The 20,223-nt window shown below is 39.6% G+C and overlaps 1 protein-coding gene across 1 annotated transcript in view; it reads left to right on the forward strand.

Moving 5' to 3' along the window:
- The first annotated feature begins 693 nt into the window (after positions 1-693).
- SEMA3C (semaphorin 3C) overlaps positions 694-20,223 on the forward strand; it is a 117,825-nt gene continuing 98,295 nt past the window's right edge. The window contains exons 1-2 of the mRNA XM_040061558.2: positions 694-1,077; positions 4,181-4,321. Coding sequence (XP_039917492.1) covers positions 4,219-4,321 — 103 coding nt within the window. The 5' untranslated portion in view covers positions 694-1,077; positions 4,181-4,218. The remainder of the gene's footprint in view (positions 1,078-4,180; positions 4,322-20,223) is intronic.

A 20,223-nucleotide genomic window follows, 5' to 3' on the forward strand; every position in this document is an offset into this window, starting at 1 on the left:
TTCAGTACTGGCTCGTTGTTGTAAGAGCACAAATCGCACCAAACGGGAAAGACAGCTGAGCGCATCTTGGGAAAAACTGAGCTTGAGCAAATACAGCTCCCAATCTCTGCAAAGAAAGCTTCTGAAAGCTGGGGTATAACACCTGCATCAATCACGAGACTGAATCTAACCACTGTTCTAATGCTTCTCTTACTCTTCTTCGCTTTTAAAGTTTCAAATAGAGGAAACAGTTCGAGGGGAGTTGGGGGGAAGAGCCCCCTCGGAGGGGTCTGGCTGTCACCCGGCTGTCCCCTCACCGCAGCCCGATCTCATTCCCCCTTCACAGTGACACCTACCGGCCTCCCGACCGCTCCCCGCATCCCCCGCCCGCGCCCGGCGCTGCTCCGGGCCCGGGGCCGCTCTCCCCCGGCCCTGCCCGGGCCCGAGCTGCGCGCTGGCAGCACCGGCACGACCGGCCCGGCGGGGCAGAAACTTTCCCGGCGAGTTTCGCCGCCGCCGCGGGCGCGCAGGGTGCGCGATGGGGCGGGGGCAGCCCCCGGGGGCCGAGCGCGGAGCCCCGTGCCGAGCCCTCACACGCTGCCAGCGGCCCCGCGGCGCTGCCGGCGGCGGGCGGACGGGCCGGGCGGCAGCCGCCGGCGCGCAGGGCGGGGTGTGGCCTCGCCATTATTTATGAGCTCCAGCCCCTATTTGCTCAGCTAATGATGCACCGGCGGCCGCCGAGCCTCGCCTCGCTAGAGCGGCGGCCAGGGCAGGGCAGCGCCTGTAACTGGAAACCCGCGCCGGCACCGCGCGGCCGCTCCATTCACTCCTCGGGGCGTGATTGCGCGCAGGGGAGCAGCGCTCGCTGAGCTTCGGTTGTCCACTGCCAGGATTATTGTACAGAGGAGCCGGGAGTATCTTTGCAACCACCACGAGGAGAGACTTTTCCCCTTTTTTTTTTTTTTTTTTTTTCTTTAATTTATTTTTCTCTCTGCCGTGAGCCAGGTTTGGAATTAAAATGTTCCGGTAGCAGGAGTGGAGTCTATAAACTGATAGAAACCAGATAGAAATCAGTATACTGCTGCTTCCAATAGCCGGGTAAGCGTAACCTAAAGTTCTCTTTCTTTTCTGTAATAGATGTGAAATGGCTCTGATGGTTGAATTTTGTTGCTGTTCACAGATAGTTAAACCAATGCTTTCCAGATTGGCGCAGTCCGTGTTTGGCAGTGTTTTGGGGCTTTTTTTTTTTTTTTTTTTTTTTTTTTTTTTTTTTTTTTTCCTCCTTCATTTCTTTCTTCTGCCAAATGATTTTTCCTACAGGATTTCAGGGTAGGACCCATCCTGTAGCAGATGACACCTGCAGAACACTTCCTAGCAAAGCGATACTGTACTTTCCAGAAGCCATGCAACATGCTGCCAGCGACCTCCGTGGCAGGGAAACTTCACTACTTCACTTTCGTAGCGGTTTGTGTGTTTGTTTACGGTTAGACTAGAGTGTAAGAACAGAAATGCAATTAGACACGACTTTTTGTCCGTCCTGTAGAGTCTTTTAAAGTACTTGCAAGGCTTTAGGTCTGTGTGTTGTCAGCGGAGATCATGTGCACTGGACGTGCTGAATATAGTATCATGACTTACTGAGATAAATTCAGAGCTGGGATATAAGCCCAACGCTGGAGTCAAACCTGCAAAGAGCTGTCAGTTACCAGCTCTGTAAATCTCTGAAATTAAACCTATTTCCATTAGCTAACTCACGTGTCAGACACCCTGAGGTACCTTTTTGGCACTGTATGCATTTATTATTTATGTATCTAAAAGCTGGGTAGGAACCATGCTGCTCAGCACTTGACTCTTATATTTGCCTGTCACTTTTGTGTTAACGGTGAAGATCTGCAATTTGAGCAATGAAGTGTAGCAATGTTTCACTCCTCTAACTGATTACACTAGAATTGGCTGAGAGGGAAAGAGAGCTGAAAGGGTTTTGTTTTGGTTTTTTTTTTCTATTATTGTTTCCTGCAGTATTATTTAAAGGAAGAAGGAAAGCCACACACTTGTTCCTCTTTGACTTTTTATCTGTATTGCAAAGAAAGCATAGTGCTACTATTGTAAAATACCAATCCCATTGCGTCTGTTAAATCACGTTTTGTATGATTGGCTAATTGTTTTGGCCTGACAAAGAAATTTTATTGGGATTTAATGCCATTTCTCTCTTAGAAGAGGAGTAAGTTAAAGGATATCCCATGAGCAAGTCATAAGGTTTTAAATTTAAAGCCCACAAAGCAACATTAGTAGCAGAGTTTGTGCAGCCTGTTTAAAAATTATTCTTGGCAAAAACTCTGCAACTGTCGTTTTATTAGTTAACAGACCCTTAGAGATAATTTGGAACTGGGCCAGAATGGATATGTTTTTCCTGCAGACCTGATCTGTAGCTGGCAAATTTCTGACAAGGTTGTTTCTGTCAATTAGCAGAGTTGTACAATTACTTGATCCTCATGCATTTTTCAGTACTCAGAGCAAATAAGGAGAGTTTAGAGTGTGGGCTGCAGAGCTCTGCGCTTTCATGCATGCTATCCTTCCCACCCCCAGCTTGATGTGAAGTCCTCATGCAAAGAGAAGCCTTTCCAAGCGATTTATAGTGAGTGGTTAGGGAATGACAGGGGTGGTAATGAGATACGGGGCTTTTCCTGGGCTAAGTCAGTGCTGTGGATCCAGCCCAAACTAGAGCTGGCCTAAAGTCACCCCCTAAGCTCATTCCTGTCATGCTGGGGTGGTTACAGCTGGTTCTAAGGACAGGTGTGAACCTCAGAGGGACAGGATGAACAAGGCTGTAGAAATATTGGCTTCCACTGGAGGGACTGTAGTGCTGAGCACAGCTGGGGTGAAGAAAGCTGACTGAGCAGGTAACAACTCTCTTCATCAAATAAATGTATGGCTTTTAATGATATCTTCTAGCTGTAGGGGTTGTGTCTTTCAAAGTACTTCCAGCTGCCATAAAATAAAGTATATCACCTGGCTAACTCATAAGTGGTGTCTAGAAGAGCTGTTTACATCAAAAAGAAATATATATATATATTAGCAGTGAAGTAGAATGGGCCTGAAATGATGGTGTTACGTATTCTCAGTTTTGCAGCTGAGCTGATAAAGTTTCACCTGTTCCAATAAGTTAAATGAAATTTGCACTTCACAGTTTTTGGAGAGATATAGTTTAGTAGCAGGTGTGATACCGGTATGCAGTATTCAGCTTCTATTGGGGGCTAGGTTTTTTTGGATCTGGTCCAAAGTCCATCAGAAAAGCCACTTTCTCAAGTGATTCCAGTGCCCTCAAGTCCCTCCTGAACTAAGAAAAGATACGGCGTTCTAGAATGCTTTCTGATTCTCTGAGATGCTCAGGCTTCTCAGCAGCTAACTCCCATAAAATAAAGGTTCAGCAGATGTGCAGGAGGAGTAGCAGATATATCAGGTGTAGTATCACTGTCCAACTCTGGGATTCTTAGTGCCCTGTAGAAGTCAGTGTGAGCAGGTGTGTATCCTGAAAGGAGTTAGCCCAAAAAGCAAATGTTGACTAACAGTTTCAAGTGTGTTGAAATACTTTTGGTTTCATACTTTTGGTTTTGAAATTAATGACACAGCCAGAATTTTTTTAAAGAAAAACGTGAGGGTGATTAGAGAGCTCATCTTACTAACACTTAAAGCTCATTTCCAAGCACCTTTGATTTCAGATGTTTAAAGAAAAGAAAACAAACAAACAACAAAAAAAACCCCCACAAACAACCAATAACCCAAACCTCCCTTCCCCTTAACATAAGAGAGAGTGGTCTAAAAATATCAGCCAGATTTCTGTTCGTGAAACTTTATCTCCCGTCCTTGCTTTGCTCTGCCTTGACATTTAGTATAATTACATTTCCAGCAGGTGGAATTGTCTTCATTTTCAGTAAACTGAGTCTAATGCTGTAGTCTGCCCTAGCCTAAAGTTGGGCTCTGTTGGTTCCTACTAACAGGCAGTGACTTTCTCTTGTGCCAGCACAGAAGACTGCTGGGGAAAACCACTTTCAGATGCACAAAGGGAAAACAGAAGTGCTGTGCCTCCTTCTCATCAGTAATTATGGTTTCAGCTGGAAGAGGCTTCCAACACAATCTTTCCATACTGTTGTTTTTGCTCCACAAGATTGTATAAGAAGAGTAATGTGATCTCTCTCTCTTTCAGGTTTCGTTTCTTGGATATTAAGTTGCAAATCTGAAGAGATGGCATTTCTTGCAGTGAACGTGTTGATTGGGATATTTATTTACTTTAGCAGTGTCAAAGGATCTTCCCAGCCCCAAGCAAGGGTGTTCCTATCATTCAATGGTAAGAAAGAAGATAAACATTCTAAAACAATTATTATGATTGAACATTTTCTTCTTCCCCTTAAATTCAATAACTGAGTAGAAACTGGCTTTTTTATCTGTATCCACAATTACTATATTTGGATTGTGTTCTTGCAGCACCTGTCAGCCTAAATTTGATTCTTTTACCAGAGTCTACCTATCACTGTAGATGCATAATTAATAATAATTAGGCTTTTCTCTTTATTTAGAATTATTATGACTTACTAACAACGAAAGATTTATTTCTTATCCTTAGTTTTGCTTGGAAAAAACATAACACGTGACACGTGGTGGAGAGTATTAATGATTTGAGTTTCTTTCATTGGTGCCCAACTGAAACACTATATCTGAAAATGAGGCTGCCTAAAGTTTTACCAAAATAGTTAGTCAGGCACAGAGTCCTTTGAAAAAATATCATTCCTTGTGCACTTGGTGCTGTGTGTAGGATGCACGTAGCATGCAGCAGTCCCTGATGCCTACATACTATAAACCAGCAATGAAAATTATCATTTTCAAATGATAAGTTTCTTTTACTTCTGAAGTGCTGAGCAGCACCTTATTGCTGCGCTTAACCTCAGTACTACTTTTAATGGTAAAGTATCTTATTCTTCTAGTCTTCAATGCTAATTCTAGGCACCACTTCAGAATGTGTGTGTTCTTCAGCTTATAGTGTCTGCTAAATCTGAGCTGAAACTTTCTGTCACTAATTATAGGGGCATTAAGTTTCTCCAGCCCTCTGCCTTTTCTGTGATTGTCTTTGAGGCATGAGGTCTTGCTATTCCCTGCACCAATACTGTTTGCGTTAGGATGGCTTCTGTGCTTCATTAGTGCAGGATGCTCTGCCACTGCCTTGGCACACATTCTGTGTGCTCTGAACAGTCTCTAAGAATTGCTTTGAAAGTAATCTGAGCTAATAATTATCTTAAACTTCTGTTTGCTACAGTGATCAATAACTGTAAACACGAGACTGAGAGACATCCAGAAGACTGCCAAGTTAGACCTTCCACAAATACCAGCCAGAGTTTGAATAATTATATTGTAGAATAAGGGTCCCTACATTGAGAAATGTAGTACTTAATAGGTGTAAAATAGCATGGCTCTGGTAAAAGCAGTAGTAGGAATTGAGTTCCAAGAGGGAATTCCAATGATGAAGTAGGGGTAGGAATTTCTTTTCCTTGCTTAGAGTTTGCACTGACTTTGGTGGGGATGGCTCAACACAGAAGCAAGCTTGGCTGTGGTTGTGTGTTACATTACAGGTTTGCCACAGTTATGCAGAACAGGCTGATTTCAATTTGCACATCATCTCCTTGGTGGCCTTGAAAGTAATCTAGGCTTCCCCTGATCTCTTGTATGACCATGAAGTAGGAAGTGTTCCGGTTTTGTGGTATTCAGCTTTATGAATTGGAAGAACTGTAATGAGAGGCAAACGGTTTTAACAGAAACTCAAGAGATTTTGTTTCATCACAGGCATCCTGCAAGGGTGAAGCAGCCATAGGCCAAAAGACCCCAGACCTAGGAACTGAAAAGTACTGACTTTAAGCCTTATTTTCTGTGTCCCTGAAAGGAGGTCGTCCCTTCTTCCTTCCTGCTTCGCTGCCTCAATGCTATCTGATTTTCTTAAAACTGACTTTTTACTCTTAGTAATATGTAACAGCCAACCTTTAAAAAAGAAATTACATTTTTAGGTCCTAAATTTTATTGGGTCTTTTGAAGTCATAAAGGTAAAAAAATGAATTCTGTGTCTTACGAGAAGTATGTCTGAAGCAAAAAGCTAAGCTTTTTTGTATAATGTATAAACAGAAGTTTTATTTTTAAACCTGACTTCCAGATGGTAAGAAACAACTTTCATTATGTGAAAAGAGTTTGCAGGTTATTGTGTATACCAAAGTAATGGCCCCACCTGTAGTATGAACTTATGTTCTATAAATCTTCGTTTACTTACATAAGTAGAGATGTAATAGAAAAAGGTGAAACCTTGTATTTTTCTCTAACTAAGTGTGATAACACACTCTTTCTTCATAAGCTGCTTCATAACTCACTGTTTTTAAATCATGTAGAGCTACTGAGCTATTTGGCAGTCTCCTTGCCCTGAGAAGCTGTCAGTTTTTATGGAGAATTGTCACTCTTTTAAAGTGATCGTTTGAAAATAAAACCATAATTAGGACTCCTTATGTTTTAAATGACACTACACAATAAAGTCAAGTCATTCAAGCTTAGGATTCTTACGTGATATTTTTCAAGTTCTGAATTGGATTTGGCTTGGTGACTACAATTACATTGCATAAGTTTTGGGGGTAGAGTGTATACAGGAGGAGAAAATGAGTGATGCTTTTCAAAGCTAACCTGCTCCTTCAGGATCAAGTCAATTGAGCTTATTCACATTGCAGCATTTCTCATGGGAAAATCCAGCAAGTATCCTGACCTATTCTGTTTTTCATCAGGAAAGATAAAAATGAGAATCATTTGAATCCTGGGCTGCTTTTCTCTTTGCCATCTACTTCATTAAGAATCAAATGTAATTAAAAAGTGCGCCTGGGTAATACCTCAAGAGCCTGATAATAGGGATTTTGCAATTAACTTCAATGGGTGAAGGACTGCAACCCTAACTTCTATTTCTGAAATCAAAAGCCTGGCCCCTTGTCTAATTAAAATGTAGTTCATGACTTAGCTGAGGTTGTTAACTGTGCGTATGACGTGAGCGTGGAACTTACTGCTGTCTGCGCCCTGAGTGTCTTAGAAATTGCGGTGCTGTACAGAACCCCGAGGCCTGATTCCTGCTGCTTTGCACCTTTTATAGCCATTTACTCAGCTGAAAGGAAAGGTCAGACTGGTGCTGAACAGCTGCTTTGCTCAGGTGAATATGGTTATACAGGAGACTGGGCCAGTGGGGAATCAGGCAAAGGGGCTCTTGGTGTGCCTGGACCAATTTTGCATGACCTGCTTGTCCTGTTCAACAGTGATGGCTCAAACAACTGATAACTTGTACAATGTCTGCACTTGAAGAGCCACTGCAGCTGAGGAAAAGATGGCCCCTGGTTTTTCTGATTCTGAATTTGCAAAGATGTGAAGCCTGTGGTGCAGCAGGTGCAGCAGCATTGGGAATCATCTGCTGTGTTCCCATTGAGCATGCAGGATTGAAGGAACCTGGAATGGGGGAAGCAAAGGACTCAACACGTCTCCCTACACTATTAATACATTATTCCCCCCTCCTCCTACCTCTTCTGGCTCCTTGTCCCTGGAATAGGTATTTTTTAATCTACTTAAATCACCTATCACAATTTAAAGTGCCATAGTTTTTCTCTCCATAGCAAAAGACTTGCCTTATCTGTTTATGAACTATCAAGTGTGGTGCCTGCAGTTTCTCAAGCTCCATGCATTCCTCCTTGTTACTGTACGTTCCTGAACAGATAATTGGGAGCTGTATCCTTCAGTCTTCACAAGGAAAAATCCTGCCTGAAATTAGTGAGAGTCTTACCAGAATAAGGAAGGAGGTACTAGTTTCCAGGCTAGTGTCAGACTTTGTTTCATTCCAACTCACATTTACTTTTTGGGTTTTGTTGCAGGCCTGAAATGTAGAGCCATACCATTTTAACATCAAATTCTGAATTGATTGAAGCTGATATAGTACTTATTTTTTAAAATACACTCAAACAAACCTTCTTTCTGATTTAAATTGATACAGTACTACACAACAAGGTGATAATTTCACAATTTATAGGGAATGTTTAATGCATTCCTACCTCAAATATCTGGTCTAGAAGATATTTCCCATGCAGATTTTCCTATTGTCTGCAGTGAAAATTCCATATGAGAAGTGGATCAAGGCTAATTTGCAGACAGTTTTGTTCTTCTCTTTGTTCTAAAATTACTAGAACATGTAAAGGACTTTTAAGAAAGTATCAGTCAGATTCATTAATGACAATTAAAGTGCATAAAATGTCACCAGAGCAACAGCAGCACTTATTCAACTGTCAACATATTTTAAAAGATTTAAGGCAACCCCTGTGGTTACCCTCAAGGAAAAATAAAGGAACTGAGAACCATTTTCCTTCAGCTCTTGAGCAACAGCAGTACAACTTGTTTTTAAACAACCCCTCATTGTAATGTTAATGTTACCACAGTTAATAAAAAGTTCATTTATTATTTGGGGGACTTTGTGCTGATGACAGTCTAGTAGGCAAAGGTTTACGCTCATATAGTTGATTGGATCTTTTGGTGTCCATGGAATGAAAGCTATTTATGAAATGAAGCAGAAGTAAAGCATTAAAAGAGGGGTGGGAAAAAAAAAAAAAAAAAAAAAAAGAGAGAGAGAGAGGAGATCCATGGTTTAATTTTGTTTACATGCAGAACTTATCTTGAATGTTCATATAGTTGCTTAATTTTCAGCAAATTGTGAGTAATATTTTTTCAAAATTAACTGATTTGTGGGTCTCACAGCTTCTTAGGTCTTAAATGTTAATTTATAAAGTGTTGAACATCAGTGATGTGAAATTTTTTTTCAATTTAATTATCTCTCACTGAAGATTTAAATGCGTCCAATGAAAAATATATTTTTTTTTTCTCTTTATTAGTGAAGATTGGTTTTTACAGTTTGTTATAGAATATAGAATGTTAAGGGGTTGGAAAGGATCTTAATGCATCTGGTCCTGACACTCCCTGACATGGGCAGGGAGGGATACCTCCCATTAGACCAGACTGCTCAAGGCTTTATCCAAGCTGCCCTTAAACACTGCCAGGGTTGGGGTATCCACAGTCTCCCTGGCAATCTGTTTCAGTGTCTAACCACTTGCACAGTACAAAAATTCTTCCTGACATCTAACCTAAATTTCCCCCTCTTTCAGTTTGCGCCCATTACTCCCTGTCCCATCACTACGGTTCCTGACAAAGAGCCCTTCTCTGGCTTCTCTGTAGCCCCTTCAGATACTGGAAGGTTGCTGTGAGGTCTCCAAGCCTTCTGTTCTCCAGGCTGATCATCCCCAACTTTCTCAGCCTTTGTATGGGAGGTGCTCCAGTCCCCTTATCAACTTCATAGCCTCCTCTGGATTTGCTCCAACAGTTTCATGTCCTTCTTATTTTGAGGACACCAGAACTGTTCTCAGTATTCCAGAGGAGTATCGAATTGACAGCTTTGGTTCTTCCTAAAGACAAATGCCTGATTTACGAACTATAGTCTTTGGGGTCGTTTTTAGACTTCTGCCTTATCTGTATTTTTTTTTTCCATACTTTTTTTGTTTGTGTTTCTGTATTTCCCTGTTAAATAAATGGAGGCTTAATGCAATAAATTTTATATTGAAATAGAATTACTTGAATTGGCTGAATTAAATGTAAAAAAAAAAATCAAACCTATTAAAGGAAGCAATATGTAAAAACCTCTGTATTCTTTCTAGAGTTCCGTGGGCAAAAGTCCAATGCCAAATGACATTAAATCTGCTTATTTTCACACTCTTGTTCAGTGGCAATGTCTTTGAGTTGGCTTCATTGTCATTATTGTTGACATGAGTGTGTACAGAAGAGGATAATTTATTGTTTCTGTATTTAATTAAATTGTGCCATGTGATTTGACTTCAGTTATAAAAATAGTCTTGCAATAAAGCTGAAGTCACAGGTACAGTTTGGTCCAGTTTTGTGTTTGTGCTCTAAAATTACTGTAAGTGGTACCCTCATGGGAAAGGACAAATAAGTACATCTTCAAGGTACTTAATTATCAGGCAACAAAAGTGCCTGATGATTAACAAAGGTAGGTAATTACCAAGCAACAAATTATCAGCCTATGAATTTGATCCTACTCTTGGATGAAGACTGCATCTGAATTTGACAAAATTTGTGAAGACATGTTTTTTCTTGCACACTAATAAGTAGATCTGTTATCTAAGAGATGACTTACTTCCTTTAATCTCTTTATGTTCCTGAACTCAGTCAATTTGACCTGTATCTGAACCAGCCCGAGGCTTTGTAAGTGTGTTTTTTTGTTTTTTTTTTTAAATTTTGGTATGGAAAAATCAAACTTTATCTTAGAACATTTTGACAGATTCTTCACATCTTGGCGCTCTCTGCTTGTCATAGAGGAAAGCAGCTTATCTTGGCCAATTACATTTCTCTGTCATTACAATTCTTTCTTGTGTTGCCTGTCCAAGGCAAATGCTGAAGTCCCTATGTAGGAAGTTATGTTGCCATTATTCTACAACACTTCTTTTTATGTTTAAAAAAATGTGATGGGAGAGAAATGGCATAGACATTTCCAATACCCCATTTTTTTCCAGATTGTTCGGGTACCAGTAACAAGAGCTCCTCTGTGAGCCATTTCCATACTGGATGAGCTCACAGTTCACTTTGATATATAGAGCTGCACAAGCCTTTTTGTGTATCAGATGTAATTAGTGACGTGACTCACAATAATTGCTCATTTTATTGAAGTGCATTGACTGAGATCCTGCCATGAATAAATACACAGACCAAGAACTTATCCTGTTTTTTGAACTGGCTGTTCCCTCAACTTGCGTATTTTGTTCTTTTTTGGTGCTGACTTTTCAGAGTTCTCAGTAACACTCCTTAATAAAAAGACGAGGCACTGTTTCTCAGGGAAAGGTCTTTGTCTTAGGGGCACAGTTTACCCATTCACAGTGCAGCTCCTCAGCTCATCTCACCTTACATTCAGACATCACTGCCTTAGCAGATACCAGGTTGATAGAAGGCTGTATCTTTGTCCCTGTTCAACTGATTACAGAGTTGGGGTCTCACGGAAAAAAAACTGAGTGAAACATGCTCCATTACCTGTGTGAATCAGGGTGATGTTGTATCTCTCTTACTGGGAATCAAGATAAATGTGTGTTTCCAGGAATAAAAAGAAGGATTGTGATTAAGAGAGGGTTTACAACATTCCTCCCTTCCCGTTTTATCTCCATCCTTATTCACTGTAAACTTGGTACAATTGCATTTGCATCATTACTTCACCTGCCACCGACAGCTTCTTCCAGGAAGCAGAAATCCTGGTAGTGATTTACTGGAGCTAAGACTCAGGTGTAACAATGGAAAGAAGATAGGGAGTGATTGCTCTGCTTCTCCCATGAAACCACTCTGGAGCTGGGACCATCATCCCTTGAGAGAGTTTAGCTCTTCATGTTACCTTTTGGATGTAAGGCTAACTATTCCTCCTTGAGGAGAAGTTTCTTCATTCTTTAGTGTGTGAGGCTGGTGGAGGTTTTTTTCCCTACTCATTTGTACAGCAGTATTTGGGGTATTTCCAGCTGCTACTCTAACCCAGAAAATCAGTTATGCAAAAGTGAGTGCTAAAAAGGCTCCTCAGTTACCACAACTAATACCCCAGATTACACAAAGAATTTTTTTTTTTTTTTCAGAAACACAGTACACATAGTTTTCATTTATAATCTTAGAAGGCTTATATTCCATGGCAGCATTTTGAAGATATGTCTTTCTGCCATCTTACATCTTACCTACAAGAAATTAGGCCGTGGTATTTCATCATTATCAGGAAAGAAAATGAAAAAAATTCTGGAACTCTCCATCAAATCATCTTGATAGAAAAAAGTCTCTGGAAAGCATTTCACCAGGACACAAATCCAGTGAGTGCTGTCTGGGAACTGCAAGGGATGCAGGATGTATTGGGAGCTCTGTGTGTTGTTAGGGAGAAATGAATTTCAGATTTGGTGTGTGAATGCCCTCAAATGGTTTTGGGGTTTTGTTTGTTTGTTTGGTTGTTGTTGTTGTAGTTTTTGGTGGGTTTTTTTCATTTATTTTATTTTTATTTTGTGGCTGTAAGTAAACACTTCATATGAAATACATCCTATTTTTATGAGGGTGTTTTATTTCCAGTAAAAATTTCAAATGCAAGTATGTTTTTATGAAATGCAATTTTTAGGGATTGAATGGAATGAATACCCAGACTTTTGAACTGTTCTGCCTAATCTTACACACTGCTCTGGAATAAATTATTACCTCACTAAAATTATCTTAGGGAATGTGGATGAGGAGACAACACAATCAACTGGGACTGCCAAGTTTCTTCATGGAAAAAAAATGTGTATTGGCAGTTGCTTCTATTTTTTTTCTTAAAAAAGAAGTCAAAATTAAGCTGAATCCAAATTCTTTTAATTACAGCACTGCTTTCAGCCATTAAGAAGGTCACACTGGCATTCCAAAATTTTTAAAAAAATTGTTTTAAGAATTACACAATAAATGTGTGATGTATTAAAATTCTCTTTCAACTATCACCCCAACTATTGTCTCCTTTCAGAATTTCCTTTGCAATTTCACAGTTCCAATACTGCTTTGAAATGGAACTGAAAAACACAAGATCTTGTAAATCCCTCCCTGAGAGTAATAGGCTTTCTCAGTTACCCGTTCTCCTTATCATTTGTTGTTGTTTCTGTTGCCTAACAATTTTTTTTGTTGTTGTTTAATAACATTTCTCTTTACCATTCTTAAATGAAAAATATATTTATTTTCAAAAGCTTTGAGTTGTGCAGAATAAATCAATTTATGTCAGCTCAGAATCAATTAAATTGGACAAACAATTGTCTTCTTTTAACATCTGTGTAAATCAGGCTAGATCTCAGTCTCCCAGCTGAAAGGAGCTGCAGAGTCAGATTTACTGGCCTAAGAGAAATATGCAAGGCAAGTTTCTGATGGCAAGTTTCTGATCCCTTATTTAGCTCAATTGGCTGAGAATGATGAGGTTCATTTTCTTTCTTTCTTTGTCATGATGCAAAGTTTTGAACAGCAGGAGAAGTACCATGGTATATATGCACACCACAATTGATAGTGCAACAGGAAACAGAGAGGGGAAGATAGTAACAGTAGATGTATTCATAATCCTGCAAGAATTACTTTTTAATGAAAAAAGGCATTTGGATTTAGAACAGTTTTTAAACAGATACATCAATTTGAAGCCTGCATTTATTGTTTGTTGATCCCAAGCATTTTACTTGGCTTCAACCTAACACTGATACAGAAACTCCTTGGAAATAAAACTGGTGTCAGGAGAGTGGATTTTCCTTATCCTCTGAGAGATCCACTGAGCCACAGCCAGCCAGGGAACAAAACACTGTTTTCCTTGGGTCCAGCACTGTCACACACCTCTTTGGCCTTTCTGGTGCATTACATGGCACAGGATACACATCATGACATGTACTTTCTATAGCCCTTAGGAACTCCTCCTTGTCTGCAATAACCAGCCTGCATGCCTCTCATTGCAGTTTTCCGAGACAGTCTCTGTGTGAGTATGTTGAGTGCTCTTACAAGGCAAATATCAAATTAGAACACAAAAATGTGAGCACTTGCATTTTCAGAATGGCACTTTCTGGTTGGTTGGTGGTTTTTTTTTGGTTTTTTTTTTTTAATATCAGCCAATTAAAATGTTATTTTCAAGGAGAGGCTTGGCATTTTTTCAAAAATTTACTTCTCGAGGCCTGAAAAGGATTTTGTTGGCATGGAGAAGGGATCCTGGGCTTAGACTTTGCGATGGCTTCAACGTGAACACAGCTGGAGTGTTTTAAGCTGATTCGACTAAAAACCCACTTCCTGCCACTGTTGAAAATAATGCACTTTTTTTTTCTTCTTTTTTTTTTTTCTTTTTTTTTTTTTTTCCTTAAGCAGACAAACCTACAGCAAAGACAAAAGAGTTGAAAGCCTCCATGAGGTGTTTTATTGTGGTTTTCATTAGGGAACTGAAACAGTGCATATACAGCTATTAAATATGAAAATGAATATGCCTGTAAAGTCTACTTCTTATTTAATAATTTATTATCTTTGTAGCTTTGGTAACTGCCTTTAAAATTAGAAGAGTGTTAGCTATTCATTTCTCCAGTATGAATATTTTTTTCACTTTTGGGTACTTGCAAATGTAAGACTTTTTTTAGACAAAATTTTGAAAAGTAAAGTAGGTAAAGAATCATTTCTCAGTACTTTTTATTCCATTGAATGTTTTTTTCAAACTCCCCCTCTACTATTTCATGGTCTCAAGTAAATGTGTTCTTAAGTTCACACCAACAGCTGAAAGGTTATTCTGCATAAAATTGCAAAAATAATTTGAAGCTTTCAGATGCTGCAGGTATAACACTATATGAGCAGTGCTCAGAAAGTGGAGCTAGGAGAAGACTTACGAACTTAGTTTGGCCCATCAGGCAGGTCCAACAAACCACGGACTTTTTTCATCTAGTCACATTCGTTCCTTTGAGACCTGGGAGAATCTGCTTGCTCAGTGTGTGCTTCTACAGCTGATGAGTTCATCCTCCCCAGCACCCAGAAGGTGAGCAGTGGATTCATGAAGCACTAGCATGGCATTTACTGAAGAGAAAGAGCATGAGCGTTGCTGAATATTTGTGTATATATGCCCCTGGACTAATTAGAGCAGGCTCTGGGGAAGAGGGCCAAGCACAGGAATTCAGCATCTCCCCAGCAGCTGGGGAAAGCAGAACGACCACCCTGATGCAGGGGTTCTGAGGAGGCTTTTATAGAGGAAGGCTATGCCAGCTGAATCAATACAGGGGCAGGTTTCATGCCTACTGTGGTAATTTACAGACATGTGTTGGATGGGGGAGACAATCTCACAGAATTAATTAAGGAAATCCAGACAGTCATCTTTCTTTAGTTAGACTTTTTTTTTTTTTTTTCCAGATACAGAAATCTGCCTGAAATGATTACCTAATTTCCATTTGCTATTAAAAAAGTAAAAAGGTGTATTTTATTCCAGATTCTCACTGTTATTGCCAAAGAAATTTCCTTCATAAAAACATTTGTTACATGCAGCACTGCAGTCCAGTGATGAGATCCCTCACCATTATTTTTTATTATTATTGTTGTTTTTGTTGTTGTTGTTATTATTGATATTATTGTTACGTGCTTATATCCAGTGCATTTTTATGGGTAATGGTGTATTGATATTGGTATTAGTATTGGTACTAGGGTCAAGAATTGAATGCTGATTATGAGGCATGTCCTTCTCCTTGTATGCTCACTTCCACTCTTACCTTGTTCCTAAAGATCCTGCCTGGATTTTTCCAAGAGGCGAGCAGCTGAGTTTATTCTTTTCACTCTTTGTGGTGGCTGTGACAGACTTTTACTTTAAGGTTATTTTCTTTTGCACAAGGGCACAGTGGCATGGGGTTTATGGCTTGCTTATGGCTAGTGAAAGCTTCCCCAGCCATCTGGGGATCCCTTTCAGGTTGGGTTGGATGTGAGAGAAAACACGTAATGTCTAAGATCAGCTAAACTTGAGATTGTGTGTAACATCAATAAACCACAGCACTCTGAGTAAACAAGGTGGCCACTCACTGTTTACTGTTCCCTTTGCTTATTTTTCCAGCACTGTGTCTGTGACAGCCCCAACCTGCTTGCTGAGCTGCTTAAAATGGGTTTTGCTCAAAATGGGTCTAATTCCTGGCTGATAGGTATAAGTTCTATGTGGAAATGTGTTAGAGAGGGCTAGCAGATTGTGGGACAAATTTTCTCTAAAAGGCCCTTTAAATAAAGCAAATATTTATCAGTGGAGGAGAGTAAGAGGGTTACATAGGAAACACCAGGAGGTGAAAGGGGCTTGCAGAGGTTACTTGCAGGCACAAAATACTGCAGCCCAGCTCATGAATGAACATTCAGCCTTAATGTCTGCTCCAGAGATAATCTCCATTTCCTTTGAAGCTGACCTAAAATCTGCTGTCAGATCTTGTGCTGAAGAAAGTACATGTGTGTTATTTGTAGGCTCATTTAGGAGGCAAAATACTATTTTTTCACATAGGAATAGAGCATAGTTCTGGCCTACTGTGTCATTTATGTGTTAAAGTTTTCTGCAGTCATGCCAGTTCGTTTTGATTTGTGGAGATGAAAGATTAGGGAAAGAGATTTTTCAGTTTTGGACCCTCCCAGCATAAGAGGTTCTGGCAAAAAGATGGGCCACAAGGCTGCTGTGGGTGCTGGAGCACATGGTAAGCAGAGTTTCTTCTCGTGGCTCTCTGATGGGGAGAGCAGACTCTTCTCAGCAGTACACAGTGACGTCTGTTTCGATGGTAGGAATTTTGTTGTTATTGTTGTTGTTGTTTAGTTGGAGGGTTTTTTTGTTGTGGTTTTTTTTTTTTTTTACTATAAGCATAGTGAGACATTGAAGCAGGTTGTACAAGGAGGCAACAGACTCTCCGCTGCTCCAGGTGTTTGAAGCTCAGCTAGGTGAGGTCCTGTGCAAACTCACAAATTCAGTGGGTAGCCCTGTTTTGAGGAGGATTTTGGCTGACACCACCTTTTCCAATCTGCATGTTTTTGCTTCTGTGATTTTATCAGAGATCGGCAGGTGTGAGTTTTAAGACGTTGGTATCTATTTTGGCAGTGTTTCCAGTACAGCTTATCTATTAAAGTAGTTCTGAAGAAGAAAGTTAGCTTCTCTTGAAAAGGTCAGAAATTTGACCCAAATGACCTGGCATCCTGCGTGCCCTTCTCCACAGTGAAAGCTATAAACACTCAACAGCAGGAATTCTTATTTAGGTGCCTTCTGCAAATTATTGTGCCTAAAGTATGTGTTTCCAAGACTGAAATCTTGCATGTTGTGCAAATTTTTCTCTTCCAATAAGAAATAGAGTAGATTTCCCTGGTGTGGAGAGGAAAATCATGGGTCTGGAGCAGATTTGTTTGAACAGTAAAATACAACAATTCTTTTCTAAGGAATTGCAAAAATCCTAGATATGCAGCATTACATGGAATTATATGAGGACATAATATCATATGATTCCATGAGTATTTTCTTTAAATAATCTCCTTTTTTCTCTTGTTTAAAAAAAGAGATTGGTTAAGAAAAAGAGATTGCCTTCTTTTTAAACTGATCTCATTCATTATATGACTAAATCAGGACTGATGATCAGTTATGATGGAGCATGCAGTATGTAGATAAATTAACAGGTTTAAATAATTTCTATAGTATCTCTATTTATTTATTTATTTATTTATTTATTTATTTTTGAAATTCTATTGAACTCTTTTATTACCAAATCAGAATAAATATTAAATTATGTAAGTAGCATTTCTGACCATGTTTCACAGTATATGTTTGGTCTCAGAACAGATACTAGGTCTTGTTCTGGTTGTAGTTTATTCTCAAAGTTTGTATCTGTGTGTGTGTAATGTTACATAGAATGGATAAAGGAGACTTCTACAGTACACGTTGTGTTTAGGGAGGTATACGTGTCTACTTCTTGGCAAATTTTATGTTAGCTGATGTATTGCAGGTGTATAGCAAAAAATGTTTCCTAAAATATGATAAAATGGCAAATCCAGTCAAAAAAAATTCTAAATAACCTGGCCACATCCTGTTTTGCATGCATAGCATCCTAAATTTGTCCAAGCTATTGTATTTTCTTTCATTTGAATGGCTGAATTTGCATGCTCAAGCTCTGCTCTTCAGTGTTATGTGTGCACACACATATACAACCAGCGTAGGAAAAAATTAGTAACATGATGCATACTTCTGAGCTTAAGCTTTTTCAGTCTGCGGTTTATAATGTAATATTTTGAATATTTGACAAAAACATTAGAATTGTGTTGATTAATAGTCTGTACAAACTTAGGGAAGATTTCTTTAGCCTCTTTGCAAGCCTGTACTGGTCTCCGACTGGCCTTATTTATCAAATAAGGCCATCTATTGTTCCAGTCTGCCATAAAGTCATGGAATCTTGTGACTTGGAAGGGACCTCCAGCCAACATCGTGCTCAAAGCAGGTCTAACTAGATCAGGTTGCTTTGAGACAAGTCCACATAAGTCTTTAATAACTACAGTGGTGAACATCCCACCCTTTAGCATCAGTGTTCCAGTAGCGTTCCAGCAGGTTATTTTACACATAAGAAGAGTAATTCACCATCCCTGAAAGTGCTCCGGGCCAGGCTGTATGATGCTTTGAACAGCCTGGTTTAGTGGAAGGGGTCCCTACCTATGGCAGGGGACTTGAAATTAGATGATCTTTAAGGTCCTGTGCTGGCTTGAAAGCAAAACCTGCAAGAGACTCCAAGTCAGAAAAACAATTTAATTGGAAAGAAAAAACAAAACAAAATAAAATAAAATAAATGCAATAGTACAAAAGATCACTGATGGAGTCAGAATACAACCTGACACCTTGTTAGTTAAGGTGGTGGTAGCAGTCCAAATGAAGTGGTCTTGTTGAAGCAGTGATCCTGTAGAAAGATCTGGTAGCTCTTGTCCTCTGGTGATCCAGTGGGTAAAGCTGGCTGTGCTGTCCCAAATCCCAGATTATATCCAGGTGGGAATGCTTGGCTCCTCGCCCTGGGCAGAGCATCTCACAATGGGCTGATATCATTCTAAGAGCCTTGCAATGGGTCCTTGATTGCCCATTAAACAGAGATAGCTCCCGGAGGGAGTTATCTATGAGTCATGCAGCAGGGCACTGATGGGCCATTGACAGAAGATAGTCTGGAGGGAGAGGGCAAGGGAAACACTGCCCAATCTAGTGTCAACAGCTCATGTAAATGGTGGTGGAATACATACTTCGGGCACATTTTACATTGTAAGTTAGGACAGGTCCTTTCCAACCCAAACCATTCTGTGGCTGGTTCTAGAATTTCCTCTTCTCACTTGACTTTTAAAACTGAAGAAACCCAGTTCCATCATCTCTCCATGGAAGCCATGTGGTCCAGAAACTTGTATCTTTTCTTTGGCTTACTTTTAGTCTTGGAAAGTGATCCTGTCACTCTTAATGATGAGTTGCTCACTTCAGTATCTGCTCACATCTCTTCACCCCTCTCCAGGTTCATCTCTGCATAAATGAATAAAATGAATAGAGTCTGACTCTGTGTCTGTCACAATAATTCATAATTCACCTACTTTAAAACTGTGTAAAAACCATATACCATATACTTTGTATATTCTTACTGGCTATAAAGTTGTTTTGGTGCCCATTTGGGGGAAAAAAAAAGAAAAAAAAAAAGGAGGATTTTGTTGGCCTTGGTGTTGTTAGAGTCAGCTCTTGAGGGTTGTTTTTTTTTTTCCCAGAGAATGTAAACAAGTGTGAGTTTCGAGTGCCCATGGCAGTTGTAGAGTGTTTCTTGAAGCTGTTTTATGGTATTATGAGGAAATCACCTGATAGCCGTTTTTAGAGGAATTTCTCTCCAAGTTTTTGAGGAGACACTTTGATTCCTTCCCATAAATCAAATTCTGTATAGAGTTGAAAAGGAAAAATCTGTTTACTATTTCCATATTAATTTACATTTTGGGCATTAATTCTGGTCGCTGGGGGAAGCCAAAGTATTGTGTCATTTGGCAATACCAAAATCACTTGTATATGAAGAATAAAATAGAATAGATCTCAATTCACTTTTTAAGATTCTCTGCAGACAAATTCATTCTCTGTGTGGTAAAGGATAGGTGGATTTCGTCTGTAAAGGGATATTCATTTTCATTTGATCTGCCTTAATCCTGAGGATATGGATTCAGATCCCAGAGCTATTGAAAATATTAACTTGATGCTTCCATCAGCCTTGAAAAGCTCTGTGATTGAAGGCTCTCAGCAGCTGTGATCTACTGTAATAAATGCCAATGATAAAAAAGGACTAGACGAGCTGAGGATTTTTTTTTTATTTTGAAGAGGAAATCAAAGTATTTTCTTTCTAAATTAAATTAGGGGAAAAAATAATTTGATGACTAATTTATTGATAGAAGGTACCAACAAGATTGTTCTTTTCAAGAAATAACTGCTCAGAATTTTGGAGCCATGGTTCATCTCAAAATATGTTGCCTGTTTGCCCAGCTGCCACACCGCCTTTGCCTTGTCTCCTCCTGCGTGTGAAAAAAGAGACTGAAAGCAAGGTAAAGGGAGTAACAGATTTAGTGCTGCTTGTAGGCCATAGTCCTTAAGAGGATTAAGACCTTTGGCTTCCA

The sequence above is a fragment of the Hirundo rustica genome, chromosome 4 (assembly GCF_015227805.2).
Source record: "Hirundo rustica isolate bHirRus1 chromosome 4, bHirRus1.pri.v3, whole genome shotgun sequence".
Taxonomy (NCBI): domain Eukaryota; kingdom Metazoa; phylum Chordata; class Aves; order Passeriformes; family Hirundinidae; genus Hirundo; species Hirundo rustica.